Source organism: Xiphophorus maculatus, chromosome 23, assembly GCF_002775205.1.
Source record: "Xiphophorus maculatus strain JP 163 A chromosome 23, X_maculatus-5.0-male, whole genome shotgun sequence".
NCBI classification, from domain to species: Eukaryota; Metazoa; Chordata; class Actinopteri; order Cyprinodontiformes; family Poeciliidae; genus Xiphophorus; species Xiphophorus maculatus.
In genome coordinates this window covers 10,332,571-10,353,755 of record NC_036465.1, presented here as the reverse complement: position 1 = coordinate 10,353,755, position 21,185 = coordinate 10,332,571, and the positions used below count along the sequence as shown (strand labels likewise).

Genomic DNA, 21,185 nt, shown 5'->3' with positions numbered 1-21,185 from the left:
CTTTTGCACCGCAGTGGCTGCCACTATTCCCAAGTGGCTGCAAGAGCTCGTTTGCCACCCCGGTATTCCTTTGAATGGGCCATTTGGGCGCTTTTGGTGCCATACCGGTGCAGATGCAGTTCATGCAAAATCCCCTGGATGGAGCTCTTGTATTAGGAATAGAATCGTGTCAGATTTTCACTTTCAGCTCAGAGGGCCTGCCACCTGGGTGTTCCGACCGGTGATCCTTGGTGGCAAAGTGGGTTAGCTGGGTGTGCTAAGTGTCTGAGTGCTGGTGGTTCATGGGTAGTGTGGTCCACGGGCATTGTGGGGGATGGGGAGGCCTGCCACTTGGGTATTCTGACCTGTGTTCCTTGGTGGCAAAGTGGGTTAGCTGGGTGTGCTAAGTGTCTGAGTGCTGGTGGTTCATGGGTAGTGTGGTCCCTGGCTGGTGTGGGGGAGGGGAGGCCTGCCACTTGGGTGTTCTGACCGGTGTTCCCTTGTGGCAAAGTGGCTTAGCTTTGTTTGCTAAGTGTCTGAGTGCTGGTGGTTCATGGGTACTACTCTGGAGGTCCAAGGGGTGGTTCATCCAACCTCCATGCGGGGTTATGGTGCTCCATTCCTGGGTACTTGAGCTCCATGGTGTGCCCTGGTTCTCTGGAGGTCCAAGTGTTCAGTGAAGATGTGCCCTGGTTCTCTGGAGGTCCATGGGGGTGGTTCATGGGTACTACTCTGGAGGTCCAAGGGGTGGTTCATCCAACCTCCATGCGGGGTTATGGTGCTCCATTCCTGGGTACTTGAGCTCCATGATGTGCCCTGGTTCTCTGGAGGTCCAAGTGTTCAGTGAAGATGTGCACTGGTTCTCTGGAGGTCCATGGGGGTGGTTCATCTGTCCTCCATGCGGGGTTATGGTGCTCCATTCCTGGGTACTTAACCTCCATGAGTCCCCCTGGTTCTCTGGAGGTCCATGGGGGTGGTTCATCTGCCCTCCATGCGGGCTTTCAGTGCCCTAGCCCTGGGTAAATGAGCTCCATGAGTCCCCCTGGTTCTCTGGAGGTCCATGGGGGTGGTTCATCCAACCTCCATGCGGGGTTATGGTGCTCCATTCCTGGGTACTTGAGCTCCATGATGTGCCCTGGTTCTCTGGAGGTCCAAGTGTTCAGTGAAGATGTGCCCTGGTTCTCTGGAGGTCCATGGGGGTGGTTCATCTGTCCTCCATGCGGGGTTATGGTGCTCCATTCCTGGGTACTTAACCTCCATGAGTCCCCCTGGTTCTCTGGAGGTCCATGGGGGTGGTTCATCTGCCCTCCATGCGGGCTTTCAGTGCCCTAGCCCTGGGTAAATGAGCTCCATGAGTCCCCCTGGTTCTCTGGAGGTCCATGGGGGTGGTTCATCCAACCTCCATGCGGGGTTATGGTGCTCCATTCCTGGGTACTTGAGCACCATGATGTGCCCTGGTTCTCTGGAGGTCCAAGTACTTAAGCTCCATGAGTCCCCCTGGTTCTCTGGAGGTCCAGGGGCTGTTTCATCTGTCCTCCTTGCGGGGTTATGGTGCTCCATTCCTGGGTAAATGAGCTCCATAAGTCCCCCTGGTTCTCTGGAGGTCCATAGGGGTGGTTCATTCAACCTCCATGCGGGGTTATGGTGCTCCATTCCTGGGTACCTGAGCTCCATGATGTGCCCTGGTTCTCTGGAGGTCCAAGTACTTAAGCTCCATAAGTCCTCCTGGTTCTCTGGAGGTCCAGGGGCTGTTTCATCCAACCTCCATGCGGGGTTATGGTGCTCCATTCCTGGGTACTTGAGCACCATGATGTGCCCTGGTTCTCTGGAGGTCCAAGTACTTAAGCTCCATGAGTCCCCCTGGTTCTCTGGAGGTCCAAGGGGTCTGTCTCCCAACCTCCATGCGGGGTTATGGTGCTCCATTCCTGGGTACTTAACCTCCATGAGTCCCCCTGGTTCTCTGGAGGTCCATGGGGGTGGTTCATCTGCCCTCCATGCGGGCTTTCAGTGCCCTAGCCCTGGGTAAATGTCTCCCAACCTCCATGCGGGGTTATGGTGCTCCATTCCTGGGTACAGAAGCTCCATGAGTCCCCCCTGGTTGTCTGGAGGTCCAAGGGGTCTGTCTCCCAACCTCCATGCGGGGTTATGGTGCTCCATTCCTTGGCAAAGCCCCCCCAGAGCAGGGGGTCATCAGAGGAGGTTGTGCCTGGTTTCGTTTATTCTTCCAAGTGTGTGTGATGACCCGAGCCCACCTTTGGCCCAATAAATGCGCGGGACCCCCCCTTAAAGCCCCCGTGAATGTTGGTTCCCATTTGGCATCAATGCATTTGAAAGTGATACCCGAATGGCAAGTCCTGCAGCTCAGCGTCCCAAGCTGGTATCGAACCAGGCTCTGCCGGGTGGGAGGCAAGCTTCTTAACCATTGTGCCACGGGGAAGCCAGGGTCAATGTGCCCAGATGGCAGAGCATTTATATTGAAATGTGGCAAGCCCCAATGGTGCCGAATACCCATTTGGCAAGCCCATGTTCACAAAGGGAGCCTTACCAGGGGCGCGAGACTCTGGGCCATGCATGCTGGTGGGTCTAGTCCGCGGAGGGGTGCTTAAGTGTGGGGTACCCATGTTCGAACGGTCCTTAAGTGTTGGTCCCCAAAGTGGCAAGCCTCCCATTGACATAAACACCCAGGTTGCAAGCCCCATGTTCACGAATACCCATGTGGCAAGCCTCCCATTGATATAAACACCCAGGTGGCAAGCCCCATGTACTCGAATACCCAGGTGGCAACCCTCCCATTGACATAAACACCCAGGTGGCAAGCCCCATGTTCACGAATACCCAGGTGGCAAGCCCCCATTGTCATAAACACCCAAGTGGCAACCCCCCATGTTCACGAATACCCAAGTGGCAAGCCCCCATTGTCATAAACACCCAGGTGGCAAGCCCCATGTACTCGAATACCCAGGTGGCAACCCTCCCATTGACATAAACACCCAGGTGGCAAGCCCCATGTTCACGAATACCCAGGTGGCAAGCCCCCATTGTCATAAACACCCAAGTGGCAACCCCCCATGTTCACGAATACCCAAGTGGCAAGCCCCCATTGTCATAAACACCCAGGTGGCAAGCCCCATGTACTCGAATACCCAGGTGGCAACCCTCCCATTGACATAAACACCCAGGTGGCAGCCTATGTTCACAAAGGGAGCCTTACCAGGGGCACGAGACTCTGGGCCATGCGTACTGGTGGGTGTAGTCCGCGGAGGGGTGCTTAAGTGTGGGGTACCCAGGTTCGAAGGGTGCTTAAGTGTGGGTCCACAAAGTGGCAAGACCCCCATAGTCCTAAACACCCATTTGGCTTAAGTCTGGGTCCCCAGGTTTGAATGGTGCTTAAGTGTTGGTCCCCCAAGTGGCAACACCCCCGTGGTCATATACCCCCATTTGGCAAGTTTGGGTACCCAGGTTGGGACAGTGCTTAACCCTAAGTGTGGGATACCCAGGTTCGAAGGGTGCTTAAGTGTGGGTCCACAAAGTGGCAAGACCCCCATAGTCCTAAACACCCATTTGGCTTAAGTCTGGGTCCCCAGGTTTGAATGGTGCTTAAGTGTTGGTCCCCCAAGTGGCAACACCCCCGTGGTCATATACCCCCATTTGGCAAGTTTGGGTACCCAGGTTGGGACAGTGCTTAACCCTAAGTGTGGGATACCCAGGTTCGAAGGGTGCTTAAGTGTGGGTCCACAAAGTGGCAAGACCCCCATAGTCCTAAACACCCATTTGGCTTAAGTCTGGGTCCCCAGGTTTGAATGGTGCTTAAGTGTTGGTCCCCCAAGTGGCAACACCCCCGTGGTCATATACCCCCATTTGGCAAGTTTGGGTACCCAGGTTGGGACGGTGCTTAACCCTAAGTGTGGGTCCCCAGGTTTGAATGGTGCTTAAGTGTTGGTCCCCCAAGTGGCAACACCCCCGTGGTCATATACCCCCATTTGGCAAGCCCCATACCCTATCCCTGGGTAAAGGAGCTCCATGAGTCCCCCTGGTTCTCTGGAGGTCCAGGGGCTGTTTCATCCAACCTCCATGCGGGGTTATGGTGCTCCATTCCTGGGTAAAGGAGCTCCATGAGTCCCCCCCTGGTTCTCTGGAGGTCCAAGGGGTCTGTCACCCAACCTCCATGCGGGCTTTGGGTGCCCTATCCCTGGGTAAATGAGCTCCATGATCTGCCCTGGTCCCCAAGTGGCAAGCCCCCATTGACATAAACACCCAGGTGGCAAGCCCCCATGTTCACGAATACCCAGGTGGCAAGCCCCCATTGTCATAAACACCCAATTGGCAAGCCCCAATGGAGTGAAATGTGACAAAGTGTCAGTTGTATGGGTAAAAATACCCAAGTGGCAACACCCCCATTGATGGAATACCCATGTGGCAAGTTCGGGTCCAATACCCAAATGGCAGTTTTCCCCATTGAGATAAACACCGAGATGGCAACGATGCCATCTGGTGGCAGAAACACGTTACTACAGCGAATCTTGCCACGAGGGAGCAAAAGCCATGATTTTCGTGAAAAGTTTGTCCTCTTTGGGGGTCTCTGACGGGGAGACCGGGGGTCTTAAAAATCGTTAGGGGGGGTCATAGGGGTAACGAGGGATAACCGGATTTTTAGAGACTGACCCCGTAACCCTACGACCTAGGGTTAGCCCTCCAGAATTTTTAGAAAAAGGCCCTTTTTTCCTCCCAAATGTACACTTTTTTGGCCCTGGCCCTAAATAGGGGAAGATATTTTTGAGTTTCTTCTTTAAAAAGAGTGAAAACTTTTGCAATGTTTGTCCACAAATGTGAGAGAAAAAATCTAAATCAAATGGTTTGATTTTTAAATAATTAATTAGCATTTTATTGTACAAAATAAGTCTTTGATCACCTACCAACCAGCAAAATTCCTGGCTCTCACAGACCTGTTTGTTCATCTTTAAGAAGCTGTACTTGTATTAAGTGAACCTGTTTGAATTTGTTACCTGTGTAAAAAAAAAAACACCTGTCCACATACTTAATCAGACTCCAATCTCTCCAGTTGTCTAAGGACATCCGGAGCAAAACTGTAAAGCTGCACAAGGTTGGTGATAAGCAAACAAGTTGGTGAGGAAGCAACAGCTGTTGGCACAATTATTAAAAAATGGAAGAAGCTCAAGATGACTGTTAATTCCTCTCAGATTATCGTATAGAAATAATAAAATAATATTTCTAAATTTCAGACCAATAGAGATCAGTTTTCTCTTTGGTGACTTTGGAAGGACTTTTTGCAAACTTTTTGCAAAAGGCAGGTCTAGTGTTTATACGTTATTTAAAACTGTACTTAATTTAAAAAAAAATTGACTTTATTGTTACATAATTCTATTTAAATTCCCATTAATACTTTGTAAATGTGTTTTTATTTTTTCTACATGCTGCTGCCAGTCAAATCTCTTGATAAATCTGTCTGGGACTGATTGTGGAAGAAACTGTTAAATCCACTCCCATTTAGAAGAGGCTAAATGTTACCATAGCAACACACTACACTGTCATGGCAACACATGTCCAGGCCCTTCTGAAGTTTGCAAGTGACTACCAGGATGATCCAGAGGATGCATTAAAGCAGGTCATGTCAAATGAGACCGAAATTGAAATTTTGGTACAAAATCTCCAAGTTTGAAGTGAGGAAGAAGAATAAAACATTGTGGTAAGCATCATAGTGCTTTTCTCCATATTGAAGAGAGAATAGGTTAGATGGAGCAATGTATTGAAAGATTTCTTTCTCAGTAAGTGAATTGAATAAGGGTCAGTGCTGGGTCTTCCAGCAGGACAATGAGGCAAAACAAACAGCCATGGCATCTAAGGAGTGACTCCATAAGAAGCATTTGAAGGTCCTGATGTAGCCAAGCCAGTTTGGAGGAAGCTGAAACTCTGTTTCCTAGCAACAGCCCTGATGCAGTGTGTGAAAACTTGGTCAAGAACTACAGGAAGTGTCTAATCTCCATGAGTTTCTCTAGTTTCTCTAACAAACATGACATTTTATTGTTTTTGCCTTGGTAATAGTATTCTTAGCTGACTTCACATATTTTTCATTTGTAGTACTGCTGCAATGTTAGTGGGTGAAAAATCAGAAGAATAGTGGTAAAATTTGCAATGCATTTACATATTTATTGTACACTTTACATTTCGTCTTGTACTTAAATGTGTGGCTTAACCCTGTTGGGAATCATTACGTTTAGCCAATAATCTTTACCTTTTGAAAACAAGGAAGCTATAATGCTTTGAATCTGAAATGTGATGCTGGTGACTTGTCAGGAGTGTGTGTTGCTTTTTTGCCCAGTAAGAACCAGAACAATAGCCATCTGCCACTCAACATTAAACAGAACAAAATGGTTACGGAAAATAGATAAAAAGATTTAACTGTGACATCCATGCCATGACTAGAAATAAGATCCTCTTCTCTGGTGCTACGCTTAAATCGGTAAGATTTCCTTTCCCCAGTGCAGAGTGTCATTTAAAAACTTCCATCAAAGCCTGTCACACGCTTTCTGTTTGGCATTTTCATTAAATCTTTTTCACCATGCTCAATCCATCCCTTTCGATGAGTGGACAGATGCAGAGGGTGCTTGTCTTTGGAAATTTGGCAATCCACAGAAGTCGAGATGTTCTGCATGATGGGATTTCTTTCTTTGCTGCCTGCCTGCTTTGGACCGCACTGAGTGGCATTTTTGATTTGAGCTGTTTTTCACGCGACACTGAGTGGGATTGCAATCAACTCAGAGTTGACTTTGGTTACTTAGTAAATGTTTGTGAAGGGAAAGGATACAACTAAGGCAGTCCAACAGGAATGCAAAATCAAACAAGGACTAATAAAGAACCTAGATTAGATTTTGAGACAACTAAAAGTTAATTTGGTCTCTAATTACCCATTCACATCCAGTTGTTTTGCTCTCTGCGTTTTGACTTCACTCACCTGATGCTGTACAGAACGCTGCCATCGTGGAAAATCCGCAGCAGCTTATTATCGGTCGTGACCTCATGGAAATTGGCTCCCTTCTCATTTGCAAAGAACAGATCAGGTTTCCAGATCGAGTCCAGCATGGAAGGATCCAGGTCCAGGGAGTTGTCTGGGTATTCGCTGTACGCCAATCGAGGGTCGTTCCAATTTTGCCGTAGAAACACGTTGAGTCTGTAGTCCTGTGAAAGAACAAGCAGAGATGGATTTTTCTGCTAATTTTAAAGACGTAAGAATGACAAATACTATGTTGCTTGTTATAAGCATTCTAGACTTAGCTAACGATTTAAATTATTTTAAAAATGTAAAATATGAGATCCGATTTGGTGGCCTTAGGATCTCATCTCTGCTTTTTGCAGACGATGTGGTCCTTTTGGCTTCATCAGATCGTGATCTGCGGCTCTCGCTGGAGCGGTTCGCAGCCGAGTGTGAAGCGGCCGGGATGGGGATCAGTGCCTCCAAATCCGAGGCCATGGTCTTGAGCCGGAAAAGGGTAGAGTGCCTTCTCCGGGTCAGGGGGGGTGTCCTGCCCCAAGTGGAGGAGTTTAAGTATCTCGGGATCTTGTTCACGAATGGGGGAAGAAGGGAGCAGGAGATCGACAGGTGGATTGGCGCAGCGTCTGCCGTCAAGCGGGCGCTATACCGGTCCGTCGTGGTGAAGAAAGAGCTGAGCCAAAAAGCGAAGCTCTCGATTTACCGGTCGATCTACGTTCCCACCCTCATCTATGGTCATGAGCTTTGGGTCATGACCGAAAGAATGAGATCGCGGATACAAGCGGCCGAAATGGGTTTTCTCCGTAGGGTGGCTGGGCTCTCCCTTAGAGATAGGGTGAGAAGCTCAGTCATCCGGGAGGGACTCAGAGTAGAGCCGCTGCTCCTTCACATCGAGAGGAGCCAGTTGAGGCTCGGGCATCTGGTCAGGATGCCTCCTGGACGCCTCCCTGGTGAGGTGTTCCGGGCACGTCCCACCGGGAGGAGGCCCCGGGGAAGACCCAGGACACGCTGGAGGGACTATGTCTCTCGGCTGGCCTGGGAACGCCTCGGGATTCCCCCGGAAGAGCTGGAAGAAGTGGCCGGGGAGAGGGAAGTCTGGGCCTCCCTTCTGAAGCTGCTACCCCCGCGACCCGACCTCGGATAAGCGAAAGAAGATGGATGGATGGATGGATGGATGTAAAATATGTCTGGCATTATCAAGAAAAACGTTTGAAATAATTTTAAAAAACAATTTTACAAATAATACTGTATAAACACTGAACCCAATGAACAAATGACAGCAGTTGTAAACATCACTTGTATCAAAGGGTTTCTGACTTTCATTTAATTCTACGATTCAGGAACATTATAAACTTAACTGGTATCATGTGAAAATGTGGCAGAGCTATATGTAAAAAGCATCAATTTATAAGATATTCCTCTTTTTTAATCCAAACAAATCAGGCCACTGCACAATTAAGTCCAAAATTGTTCATACCCATGGGAGATTTAGAACTACCTTTTAATTTTACCAACACTGGCAGTAATATCAATAATTTGGAGTCCCTGTAGTATTAGGAAATATTGTTTTGTTTCAATCATGCGGCTCATCCTGTTTAAACACCACAGTCAAATGATAACACTGCAGACGGCCATTGTCTTTGATTCCACAGGTGATCAGCCTAATCTCTTTGATATTAGAAAATCAATAGACTGTGACTCTCCAAGGTGAATTTTCTGACATACAGCTGTTTGTGATTTGCTACTAGATTGTAAACCAATGCTCCATTTGAGAAATGTTTGTGTCCTTATTTATATATATGCAGTAATTCCTGTAAATGGACGTGAAGTTTTATATTTCGCAGACACTCTCATGTATGATTTCTTTGTCTGCAGAGATCTTGTATAAAATAGTGACGAACTGTAAGGAAGCTAATGTTGGATTAGCAATCTGGATTTGGAACCAGAGATTATGGGTAATTGGCTTGGGTTAGACAGGGAAGCACTTATTTATTATTTGACTTGAATTTGACAGAAAATGTATGAAAGGAGCTAAATAAATGAGGGTGATTGCCAGTAGGTCTTCCAACTTCAAATCTTAGGAGCCATTCACCAAAGAGAAGTGATCAAAATAACGGAGTCATTAGAATATTAAAATATAAAGAACCGTGCAAAAGTTTTGATTCATCCTCTATTTTATATACTCTAATATTTCAAACTGGCCTTCATTGTTATTTCTTTAAGCTTTCTGCAGGTTTTTACTGACTTTGGTTCAGCAGCACATTGTAATCACGAGTGCTGTCATCCTGGTTGTAACCGGGGAGGACTGCTGCTCTGGAACTCCCTCAGATCCCCTTAAACAGTTCACGACTGTATTGCGCTGACCCAGCAGCAATAACACTATCAATGCAGACTTCTTCACTCCCCTCTCTCTTTCATTTCAGTTTTTCAATTTTTCATTTTAATTGCTGAGTGGACAGTTCATTATCAGCATGTCAGTGACCCGTTGGTCTCTGAAGGTTGCGCTGCTGTGCTCCAGGAAACAGAAATGAGAGGCTTCAGCAGTATGGGGATTAATAACGACGAAGAGAAAAGAACTGGTTGAGAGTTGCTTTGTATTAACAAGGGAGATGATAGAGCGATGGTTAATACCGATATGTTACAACAACTAATATATAGGAATCTATTTCAATAAAGTTTTATTCTTAAAAAATAAAGGTTGTTGACTTACCATGGTAGTTTCTGTAATAGACCCAAAGCTGTTGATAAAAATATTGCAGGTGACATTCACAGGAGGGCCTGAGGGAAGAAACAACAGACTGAATGTACACATCGCTCCCTTAAGTCGGGATTTATGAGATTAAACCGGTGCACACGTTAAAGCTACCCATTATACTGTACATCTCCTGAGGCTTCTGAAAAATGTCAGCAGTTTCTTCATTACTTTTAATCTTCGTGCATTGATTGCAGCTGAGAATGTTACAGGAAATCAAATCATTGCTGCTCTACCTTTGATTTGGAAGAAACTGGAACTTTATTTCTGACCACTATGTCCGAGTGGAAAAATAAGCAGAGTCTTGAATTAGAAATCCCCAAATAGAAATGTTGGGACTGTTAAAACTATTGATGCTCTAATCATTCGGCTGGTGACTGAAATTGCTAAACTTTGGCTCCTGGTCATCAGCAGATAAGATAATAAAAAATCTGCTTTTTTCCTGTTTTTGAAACCCATCAAAACTGACATTTATCTCTTTTTTTCAGCATCTAAATTTATCCACAAACCACACTTTCTGTGGTAGGAGTTTAGGGACGTTGGATGGATGAATAGCAATGTTTTCTGTTGGATTCAAAACTCTTGCCTCTATGAAAAAAACTAATACATTTGTTTTATGGTCAATGCTTATTACCTTGAATTTTTCAATTAAAATATACTTCACACACTTGAGGTGGAGAATGTCAGTGCTTCAAAGAAAAATCAGAAACACAAATAATTTTGTCAGATTGGTGCATTTCTACTTAAAACAATGATCTTGTATGGAGAAAGATGTACAGTTACCACTATTTTCACCTTTCAAAATAGATATTGGGTACATAAGAGTGAGCAAATTAATTTTACACCATGCCAAAAAAATAGCAAGCCCAAGAGGAGTAGCATAGAGGCCAAATTGATTAAAGCCAAATAGCTTTCAGAACATCAAAAGAAAGTTGCTCCATAACTGTATCATCATGAACCAGATATTTATGATTACTGTTGATGGAAAACATTGTGAAACAAAAGATGTGCTTTCACTGCAGAGTGTTTGCATTTGTTTATCTCGTTTTCATGTGTCTGTTTTTGGATTTTATTGATGGTTGTTGTGATAATATGCCGGTGCATATACCGCACCTTTGAAGTTGGGTCTGATGCGTGCATCGTATCCTGACGTTCTCCCCATGAGCTTGTCCAGGAAGTCAGAAGGTGAAAGCTGTGGTTCGGCCCGGCCGGGGGGCTTTGTCTCCTCCTTACAGGAGCTCAATCTGAAAGACAAAAAAGACAAGGAACAAGCAGAGTGAGTGATTTAAAAACTGTACAGGAATAAGGCCCTTACAAACGTATTTACACTCTTTGAACTTCTTTTTTGTCAGGGTTCAGGTGGAAATTTCTAAACTTTGACCAGGTCACTCTATATTGTCACTCTCAGGCAAAAAAATATTTTTGGTCTTTTTGTTGTTGTTTTTTTGTGTTTTTACTTTCACATCTGTCTGTAGTTTGACCAAGCAACATGAGTTTACATTAAAAGACACTTTTTTTTTTTTTTTTTTACTGTAAAGTCACTTTTTGTCAAGGTATAAAGTTTCTGTTTGACTGCAATAACATCCTGGTATATATTATAATAAATTATTCCAACTGCATCTCCGATCGGCTTCAACACACCTGAATAAGATTATTAAGTCATTCACAGGGTTCTGAATTTTACTGCATACATGGTGGTTATGCAGTGTTTATAGTTCAAAGAAGAACCTCAAAAAGTGCACTTTGCATCCCACACCAGACTCTGTTTAGTTCAAAAATAGCTCTGCCATCTTTGTTTCTGTATCAATGGCTCTGCTATAGGATGCAGGAGCGCCCTCTTCTGGATAGAAGCCATTCTACAACACTAAAAGAATTTAAAAGCGGAGGTTATTAATTAATAGATTGGAACTCATTTTGATTTAATTAACCATTAATCGACAATTGATCAATAGTCAATTAATAGTTTACACCCCTAGTTCTGATGTAGCATTAAGTAGTGTGAAAACAGAATCCAACAAAATGACAATCAGCAAATCTGCTAACAAAATAATCCAGCATTAGAGAAATGGGAAAAAGAACAATTTAACTCTGTTGCATGATGTCTGTGTCTCATTGCACTTGTTAGGCTACAAATACAGAGAAGGAACAGAGACGTTGAGGTAAACTTGTCCCTTTCCTGTGATTCCCACTGCTGCTGCCTTAGCAGGGGTAAGTCTGACAGAATGATGACTCAATTGTAATGCTATGAACGTCACACAGGGGAGAGGAACGAGTTGATTGGAGCTCCAGAGAGGCTTAGACAACCACTGACAGGAATTACCAACAGGCAGGAGTCAAATTGAGAAGAGTAAGGAAGTGGAAGAAAGATTTTTAAAGGTAAAGATAAAGAATGAAATCCTGGATCATAATGGATTAGATTTCAGTTTGGCCCCTGCTATAGCTCAGCATGTTGCACCACGTGATTTTGATACAACTGTAAATAGTTCACGATCTGTCTTGATCTAAAGCTCTGTAGTAGAGATGGCAGGTTCAATCCCAAGGCAGTTTTGCTGAAGTACCGTGTTCCTGGGAGTGTGTGTGGAGCCAGTTTCTGATCCATCAATCTTAGGACCTCTTAGCTCTATCTACAGTCACATAAACTGCACAGTCAGGGTCTATAGGCTGGAGGTCTTTGTGGAGAATATTTCAGGTCACAGAGATGCTGGATTGACATCATGATATATTTGTGCCTTGTAGTTTAGGCTGCAAATAAAAATTCAAACTCAGGACATGTCTCATTACCTCATCAATCCTAACTGGCTTTTTTATATCACTTCGCACATTATTGGCGAGGATTTACTGTCACTATGCAGTAGATATAAAAAAAATGCCAATTCCACCATTTTGCAAGCAGAGCTGTCGTTTAGTTTTGAAAAAAAAACAAAAAAACAATGCAGGTATTTGTGTAAAAATAGCACACAGTTTTACAACAAAAACACTGAAATTTGCAGTCAAAGAACAAGTCTGAGACATTGCAGAGAGCAAAACAAGTCATTATCCCCCCATTTTCTTTAAATTGGGATAATTATACAAGCTCAACAGTAGAGATGCTTTCAGAGGTACTGAAAAAAGCAGCATTCAATATATTTTTTAATTACTTTCAGATAGGTTTTTGTTGTTTTCTAACAAACCAACTTTACAGCCTTGCAAAATGTTAATATCCCTGAAACTCTTTCACATTTTCCCACATTACAACCACAAACTTAAGTTAATTACAAAACTACAAAACTAAAAGTAGTCCTTGAGATTCTTCCACTTGAGTTGTGGATCTTTGCAGCTCCTCCACAGTTACCAGAGGCCTGTTATTTGTTACTTTGATTGATGCTCTCCTTGCCCTCGATGCCAGTTTAGCTGGAGACTTCAGTCTTGGTAGGTTTGTATTTGGATTATACTCCTTCCATTTTTAAACAATGTATTGATTGCTTTCTGAGATGAATAAAGCTTAAACCAGAATAAATTGATCAATCCAGACAAAACTTCTCAGCTTTTGAACATTTTTGAACATTCATAGTTTTCCTGACGTTTTGTGGTTATATGCTCTTCTTTGTTGTTCTGTTGCATAAAAGGAAATAAAATTTACTGAATTTGTAATTTATATAGTGAAATGTGAAACTGTTTAAAGAGTTTTAAGCTATTCGCAAGGTGCTGTAAATTAACATTACAAACTTCATCACTAGCTCATATCTCGATTCCAATAATCAAAATATTGGATTTCGATGATTGGAAATCCAATATTCCAATCCAATATTCCAATCCAATATTTCCAATATTTCCAATCATCGAAATATTATTGATTGTACAGCTGCACGATTTCAGGCATCCAGCCTGGCCGCTATCTTCTTCTCCTTTCAACGCAACCTACAATTTCCAAAAAGGATTTGGAAATTCAGATTTGCACACAGGTCATTCAAGCACACCCTCAGCAAGAGCTTCAATTCTGGAAACACTTAGTCGTCTCTGACACGGGACCAGATAGTATTTCCAAGCTGAGTCAAGGAGAGAACAGATCATTCATTTTTTATTCAGGTTTATTCTATTTCTCTATCTAAAATAATATCAGGTCTGCAGAGATCCATTGAGTTTTGATTGTAATTTTTCATCCTAGAATAAAAGTTTCAAATGTTGCAGTTAGACAAAGTTCAGTGATATCTGATGAGAATATCTGCAAATTCATGAAAATTGCATCAGTACTGATGATATTTTGTCTCCGGTGACTTTTTTGTTACAATAATGAGCTCTTTTGTTCTGTTTGTAGACTTAATGTTGTGTTTTGTACCTATGGGGACCTAATGCTGGTCATGGCTCATTATTTCACTTTCTTCCTGACATGAGGAGGCAATTTATCACATTTGACAGCTATAGTAGTTACTACCTTTCGTAAATGAAGCTTTCTGTTGACCAGTCATTTGCTTTTCTGTTATCCATTCTTTATCCAGTAATGTTTAACAAATCCACAGTTGGTTTACAAAATACTTTCCAGTCTCTCTCACCAGTCTTTTTTGTCAGTATTCAGCATGCGTACCAAGAGAGGGAAGTACATTTCTTGATCTTTGAGGAAAAACGGCTTCAGTTTTGTACATGGAAAACATCTACAAATACATTTAAACAGGCTCATTGTAAAGAAAATAAAATTATTCAGTTTTAGGGTTTTACTAAAAATGATAAAAATGCTCTGTCCCCTTCATTCATTGCAAAATGATGAACATCTAATAGTTTGGAATAGTTTATCTGAAACAGGTCTTTTAAGATTGCTGATGTTCTTTTTTGTTTGTGTTTTTTTTTATTAACATTTGTAGTTAAACAGCCCTTTATTTATGCTTTTATTTCTCACACATGATCTAGTACAAACAAAGTTGCACAGGGCGATGGAGTGATATGGAAACCTAACCCTAACCCTTATTAAACTCTTCTGGATTGAGAAATAGTGAATCTTAAAGCATTTTGTTGGCTCTCCACTTCTCTAAAAATACCCTTCTGATCTTTTGTTAATAGAGACTGCCAGCCTGTATTAACAAGTTAGAAATGTGTGAGCTGCAGTGTAAAATCAGACTTATGTGAATATGAGCTTGAAACATGACTGTCAAATAGCAGAGAAAATGTGTTGAAAATACAACAGAAATCAGTGACTATGGATGTCATAATGGATTTGTAAAAATGTCACTCTTGGCTGCATGGTGGAGGCGTGGATGGCATGGAAACCTGGCCTGTTTCTTTCTGCATGGAGTTTGCTTGTTGAAGGTATGAGTTGTCTCCGGGTACTCCAGCAGTCCAAAAACACAATCACATACACATTAAATATTAGTGTGGATGTGTCTGGTTGTCTGTCCTTTGTCTCTTTGTGTTTTACTATGATGGACCGTCCAGTTAGTGCTGGAGATAGGCAAGACTACAGTGAATGATTTCTACCTTTAAGAAGCAATAAAGACTATTTTTGCAAAACTATTCAGAATTAATGATGCTAAACTCTTCCTGTTGAGTTCAACAGCTGAACTTCTCACCCCCAGCAGGAATAAGATTTCCTTTTTTCTTTGCTTTCTCACTAGGACCGCTTCTCCTCTCCAAACAGCATCTTGCATTTCTAATAGGACTGCTTTAATGTTGGTTACATAGTAAGAATATCTTCTATCTAGTCTTTCTTCTCTGTAGCGAAACTCTCTAGCTCATTCTAAGACATATTATGGTCCCTACAGCAGATTCCAGGTGAGCCCTGGAGTTTCCTCATATTGGTAGATGCCTGGAAAATCTCTGAAGAGAAGAGACCCAATCCGACTAACAGTGGCCGTAGCACAAGTTCACTCTGAATCAAATCCCTCACTGTTTCTCTACGGCTGAATGTAGCCTCTTATATCCAGGATCTTATTCTTTCAGTCAAGATAAATATATCCTGACCACAGATAAGGGTATAAATGTAGTCGAACTGGTAAATGGAGAGCTTGGCTTCTTCACCGCAATGTATTGGAGCAGCACAATCAAGAGGCCTATCAACCATGACTGCCTAATAATGTCCTTCGTCTCTCTGCTAGTGAGCCTTCAGCTACCTTAGAGACTTACCTTCTGCTGAGTCCTCAGACCCTTAAAGTGCACCTTTTTAACTCTTGATGATATCATCAGTCTGTGCCAGAAGCCATCCCAAGCCCCCCAAAAAAGTATACACATCCTGGGATGGTTTCTGCCTTCCCTCTCTGAGTTGTTGACTATTTTTTCTAAACTTCCATGAACAAACTAGGTAATTTAGGAGAAGGAAGGCAAAAGGATGTTGCCTTCCTTTTAACCAAAAGCAGCTCTATCTGCTTTTTAAGGAATCCTCAAGAACAACCAAGCCGTAAAAACTACTTTGACTCGATTGCTCCTTCCTTAACAGATGGCGTGGCGGGCACCAATGAACTTTAGGCCTCAGCTCCTTCACGTCCTTTACACAAAGCAGCCACTGAATCCAACTCACTAGCAGATTATAATCAGTGGACAAGGTGACCTGATTAAAGGTACACTTATGAAAAGCAGTGATTCCCAATGTTTAGCTACAAAGTCATCTGCAACAGGATTTTCAGTACACTCTATAAGTACGTTTATTGGTCCTTTGAAGGATTCATTTAGTAAGATGTTCTCTGCTGACATTTAATTAGCCTGACCTTTTGCTTCCCCTGCATTCCTTTTTATTTCAGCGTTGGCACCAGACTGCCGGCTAGAATGTGCAACTAATTTCTTTCCATCTATTTTATGGCAAGTTTAAAACTGTCACAGCCTCGTTAGCGAGCGAATTTACCGGGTTACAAAAACAAAGCTGGATCAAAGGTGAAATACAGCTGCATACGGATGCAAGAAAATTTCTACTTTCAACACAATATTATGGGTGACTGTTTCATTGAGCCTGGAAAAATATCTTGTTATTCAAAAACACCATGGTAGAGTGCTCAAACTTTTTTCATTGTGGGGAAACTTAAGTCTTTTCTTCTTGAAGACTTATAATTTCTTTTTGTGACTGATGTGATGCCTACACACACACACACCCCCAGAGACGCTCTGCCCCACAAGGCCATTAAATTATATTTAAATTATACAGTTTAGAGCTACTCAAACTTTTAGGATTTTCTACAGTACCAAAGTTATGAAAAGTTTGTACTTTTAAACAGAATCAGATGCAATACGACATCTGTTTCATGCCATGTTTATTATTTATAGGCTCAATCACACACAAACTAAAAGTTATTTTGTAATACTTATAGTGGTAAACAAGCATGATCTGAACAGAGTAAAAAGGTTTAAAAAGGTGAAATCAAACACCTGGTTTTATCTGTAAGATTATGTTTGTCTGTTTAGCCATACTTTGAATGAAAAAAGAAAACTATTAATTTACTAGAGTAATTTGGGATTTTGTTCAAACCTTCCACATACATATACACCTCTACATACTACAGACATATATATAGATAGATAGTCTTCTGATTAAAATACAATTAATTAATTTCAGTCCCTGGAATTAATTGATTGAAACTCCTAATCAAGACCCACCACTATTTTCTGACAGACACAGGTCTTTCTTTTAACGTATCTTGCCAAGAACAGTACATTTTGCCATATATCTCCACATGAGATTATTTATATATATATACACTGTATATATATACAGTGTATATATACAGTGTATATATATATATATATATATATATATATATATATATATATATATATATATATATATATATATATATAGCAGTACAAAAAAAATTATACTTAAATAAAATATAGTAAGGATATGTTTAAAATCCTAATTTATGTGTAAGCACTTTGATTTCTGGCTTTTTGGTGGCTGATATGCAGTCAGAATATGAGCAAGAGACAATTTTAAATAAATGTCTCAGTAACACTATAACCTATGAGTGTTTTGGTCCCCGTTTTCTGCCAAAACGGCCTGGCCTGTTGAGACACGGACTCAACCCACATATTTAAAGTTATGTTGTATTTGCCACCAAGATGTCGGCAGTAGATTCTTTAAGACCTGCAAGCTGGTAGGTGGGGATTTTATGCATCTTATGACTTAATTCTCCAGCACATCCTTTAGATGCCTGACTGGACTGAAATTTTTAAGAGCTGGAGGCAATGATAATACCTAAAACTAGTTGTGCACCATTCCTGAACCATTTCTTGCTTCCTTTCACCTCCTTCATTCAGCCAAAAGAGGCCACCTGGAGGACATGACCTTATGCTTCTCAGCAAAAATCATAATTACTGTATTCTTGCAGCCCTCAATGTGATGTAAAAGAAAAGTGATTCGTAAGACCGTACTACATTCTTTCATTGCTTTGTAATTCAGTTCTGATGCTCATATTCCCACTGGTGGAGGTGTAGCTTAAACTGCTAAAAAAATACATCAGAATTGATGCTGGTTCTGACTGAAAGAAGTGGTGGGTCCTGCTTACTAAAAGGTTATTAGTGCTAACCTTTAAAGCTCTAAAAATAGACATTAGTTTTGCTACCGCTAAAACACTACACCAACACCGTATTTAGCCAAAGTTAATGCTAAAGTGCTGAATTCAATTCAGATTATATCTCTCCTTGAAAGACCACAACCCTCAAACCCCAATTTAATTTTGACATTACAATTTACATATTCTATAATGCCTTCAGATATTGTATCTATATCTTTTTCTATACTGTCCATGTATGTTTCTGGTTTGAAATAAAGTTACTGAGTTATTTGGTTTTCTTAATATGTTAACATTAACAACAAATATGGCATCAATATCAGATATCTTTGAACTTGAAAAATGCCACTTCCAAACATGTACAAGTGAAATATAATTAAGGATTAAATAAGACTGTAGAGAAAAAAAAACAAACCTACAACGAAAAGTAAACTAGAAAAAACCCAAAAGAAAATAAGCAAACAAAAACTAGGGGTTTTTCCAACAGTTTCAGTGAGTTTATCATATCTTGTAGTTTGCCCTTGAATTTTACAGATACGAAGAAGTGGGAAAAGATAGCATACTTTCCCGTAACAATTGTGCAATTCAATAGTCTTTCAAGTTACTTTTCTTTTTTCAGGGTCAAATTATGTGCAAAGATTGATTTACTTCTAACTTTTATGTAATGGCAGAGCCACAGGGGTATTGTGTGGGCTGTGGTTATGCTTGTTGATTAATCTCCAGTACAATAAAACTAGCTGTTGAAAGAAGGAAAATTTTACAGGCAATTTTATCCATCAACTTTAGGAAGAAAGTAGACTTCAACCAAATTTGAAAATAATTTATTTGGAATATTAAGATTTTTTAATCAAAAATGACCAAAGCAAAAAAAAAAATTATGGTGCCGTTCAGGCTGTTAAATTCAATAGCTTGTAGCAAAAAAGATCAAATGTAAACAGCCACTTCAAAATAAAAGCATGTGTATGAACATCCAACTACTTGATGAATTCCTAGTTGATAACCGAACCATCAACACAGATATTGAATTACATTAAACTGAGAGTTTACAAAACAACCAAGTAAATTAGAATTCATCTGGAAAAATAAATTTAGAGGAAGTTAAGTGCGTTGAACATTGTAAAAGTTAGCAAAACAAAAAATGAGCTCAGCTCACATTAAAGAGGTGTCATGCTGAACTGTGTCCACTGCTGAAAAAACAAGAATGGCCGTCTGAACATCAGAACTGGAACATAAAACACAGTGGCTTAACCTCAGCTGCATAATCATTTTCCCCATTCTCATTATGTTTAATATTCTTTGCACTAAACAATAATTACTCCACCCATGAACTTTCGCTGACCTTGTAGCACAACTCTTATCAAATCACTCCGTTTTGAACACTCGAGTGTCATGATTTTTATTAATCCAGTGTAAATAACAACTCTGTGCCATCGCTCATGTGAACTAATTTGCACTGCAATCTTTAATCTTGTGACTGAGCTTTGACATCTGCAGAGGACTTAACAAACGGATGTTTCCAGGCTTGTGCCACAGTGATAACCGGGGCACAGCGCGCTGTGGCTTGATGACAGAATTATGCTCATGTTTCTATGACTCTGAACTCCAACTACCACCCCAGGCTGTTCCAATGCAGCCTTAACTAATCTTTAGCGCTCTCATCAATTCTGGTCTAGTGAGCTGAAATCCATATTTGTGTGAAATATAATATCCTTCTGTTTATGATTTAATTCGTTTATCTGTCCGCATCCCGCTGTGTTAAATCTGAAGAAAGTGGATCAGCAGTTTCTCCAACTTCTCGTTGCCGTCACAATGTCACAACAGAATAAAATCTTCCACCCACACACTTTACAAAGTTTTGTGCTTTGAGTTCATCTCAGAAAAAAGTTCTTGCTTCTGAGTGAGAAACTGAATTTCCTCTATGGACGAGTATAAATGTCAAGGAGTCATGTTCAAATGGGCCAATCTTAGACTAAACTTCTTAATGACACTAAACCAAACATTTTGTTACTCATGGAGACATTTAAAGAGGCCACCATTTTTGTTCTTTAACTTTTTCCCATCCTCAAAAATATACTGTCAGTCAAAGCAGAGAAGAAATTTTATTCTTCAAAGTATTTTTATACATAATTTGGTGTTTTTTCCAGAATATATATATTTTTTTCTTCATAGCAAAATTTGTACAGTGAATTTCCGATAAGGCGCCTCTGACAAAGGTTGACGAATATATAATTGGCTTCCCAAGAAACTAACCACCATTTTCAAAATTTAAAGAATTGCATTTTATCTTGTCGTACACATTTTGCCTATTTTTCAGCAACTATAAATTTGAGCAGTGTGAACATCAGCAATACCAGTTCAAATGTTAGGATTCTTTATTTTTCATAGCTAATTGTTTTTATGTAGCTAAACATAAGATACCATTTTGGAGGTTCTCAAAATTGCTTAAAGTAATTTCTGATTGAGTTTAAGTAAACTTTCATGCTCCAACACAATATATTTTATCCATCATAAGTTGTATTTGCCACCATTACTGATTATGACTCAAATTAAAGGCTAAGTGAAATAAATGTTATGAGAAAAAGACCCTTAACACATTCAGTCCTTAACAATCCTTCAATTTGTGTCCATAAAGTGGAGGAAAATAAGTGATTTTTATTCATTCTCACAACTTTATATTGCAGCAATTTCAGTTTCTAAACCCTGAAAGGTAGATTGATATTTCATTCCACTGTTACTCAAAGACTGATTAGCATTTAAATTTAACATAATTGTATAAAGTCTGTTTTTCACTTCCTCTCCTGAAAGCGATGGCTCACTAACTGAAGCTTTCCAACAGAGGAAGCTGCAGCGGTAGTCTGTGATCACCCTGAGGGACTGACCTTTACCCCCCATGGGAGATCAATCTAACAGAGCCTCCTCTGACCTAGCCATCCTCACAGACTTCACTTGAAGCCGCTCTGTATTCAGGCCATCGTTTTCACTTCTA

At 41.4% G+C, this 21,185-nt stretch overlaps 1 protein-coding gene across 1 annotated transcript in view; it reads right to left on the bottom strand.

The window, feature by feature from the left end:
- Window positions 1-21,185, bottom strand: part of LOC102230847 (glycine receptor subunit alpha-4-like) — a 66,276-nt gene that overhangs the window by 14,170 nt on the left and 30,921 nt on the right. The window contains exons 2-4 of the mRNA XM_023329108.1: window positions 10,851-10,981; window positions 9,696-9,763; window positions 6,950-7,173 (exon numbers count right to left, since the gene is read on the bottom strand). Of these exons, the coding sequence (XP_023184876.1) occupies window positions 6,950-7,173; window positions 9,696-9,763; window positions 10,851-10,981 (423 nt within the window). The remainder of the gene's footprint in view (window positions 1-6,949; window positions 7,174-9,695; window positions 9,764-10,850; window positions 10,982-21,185) is intronic.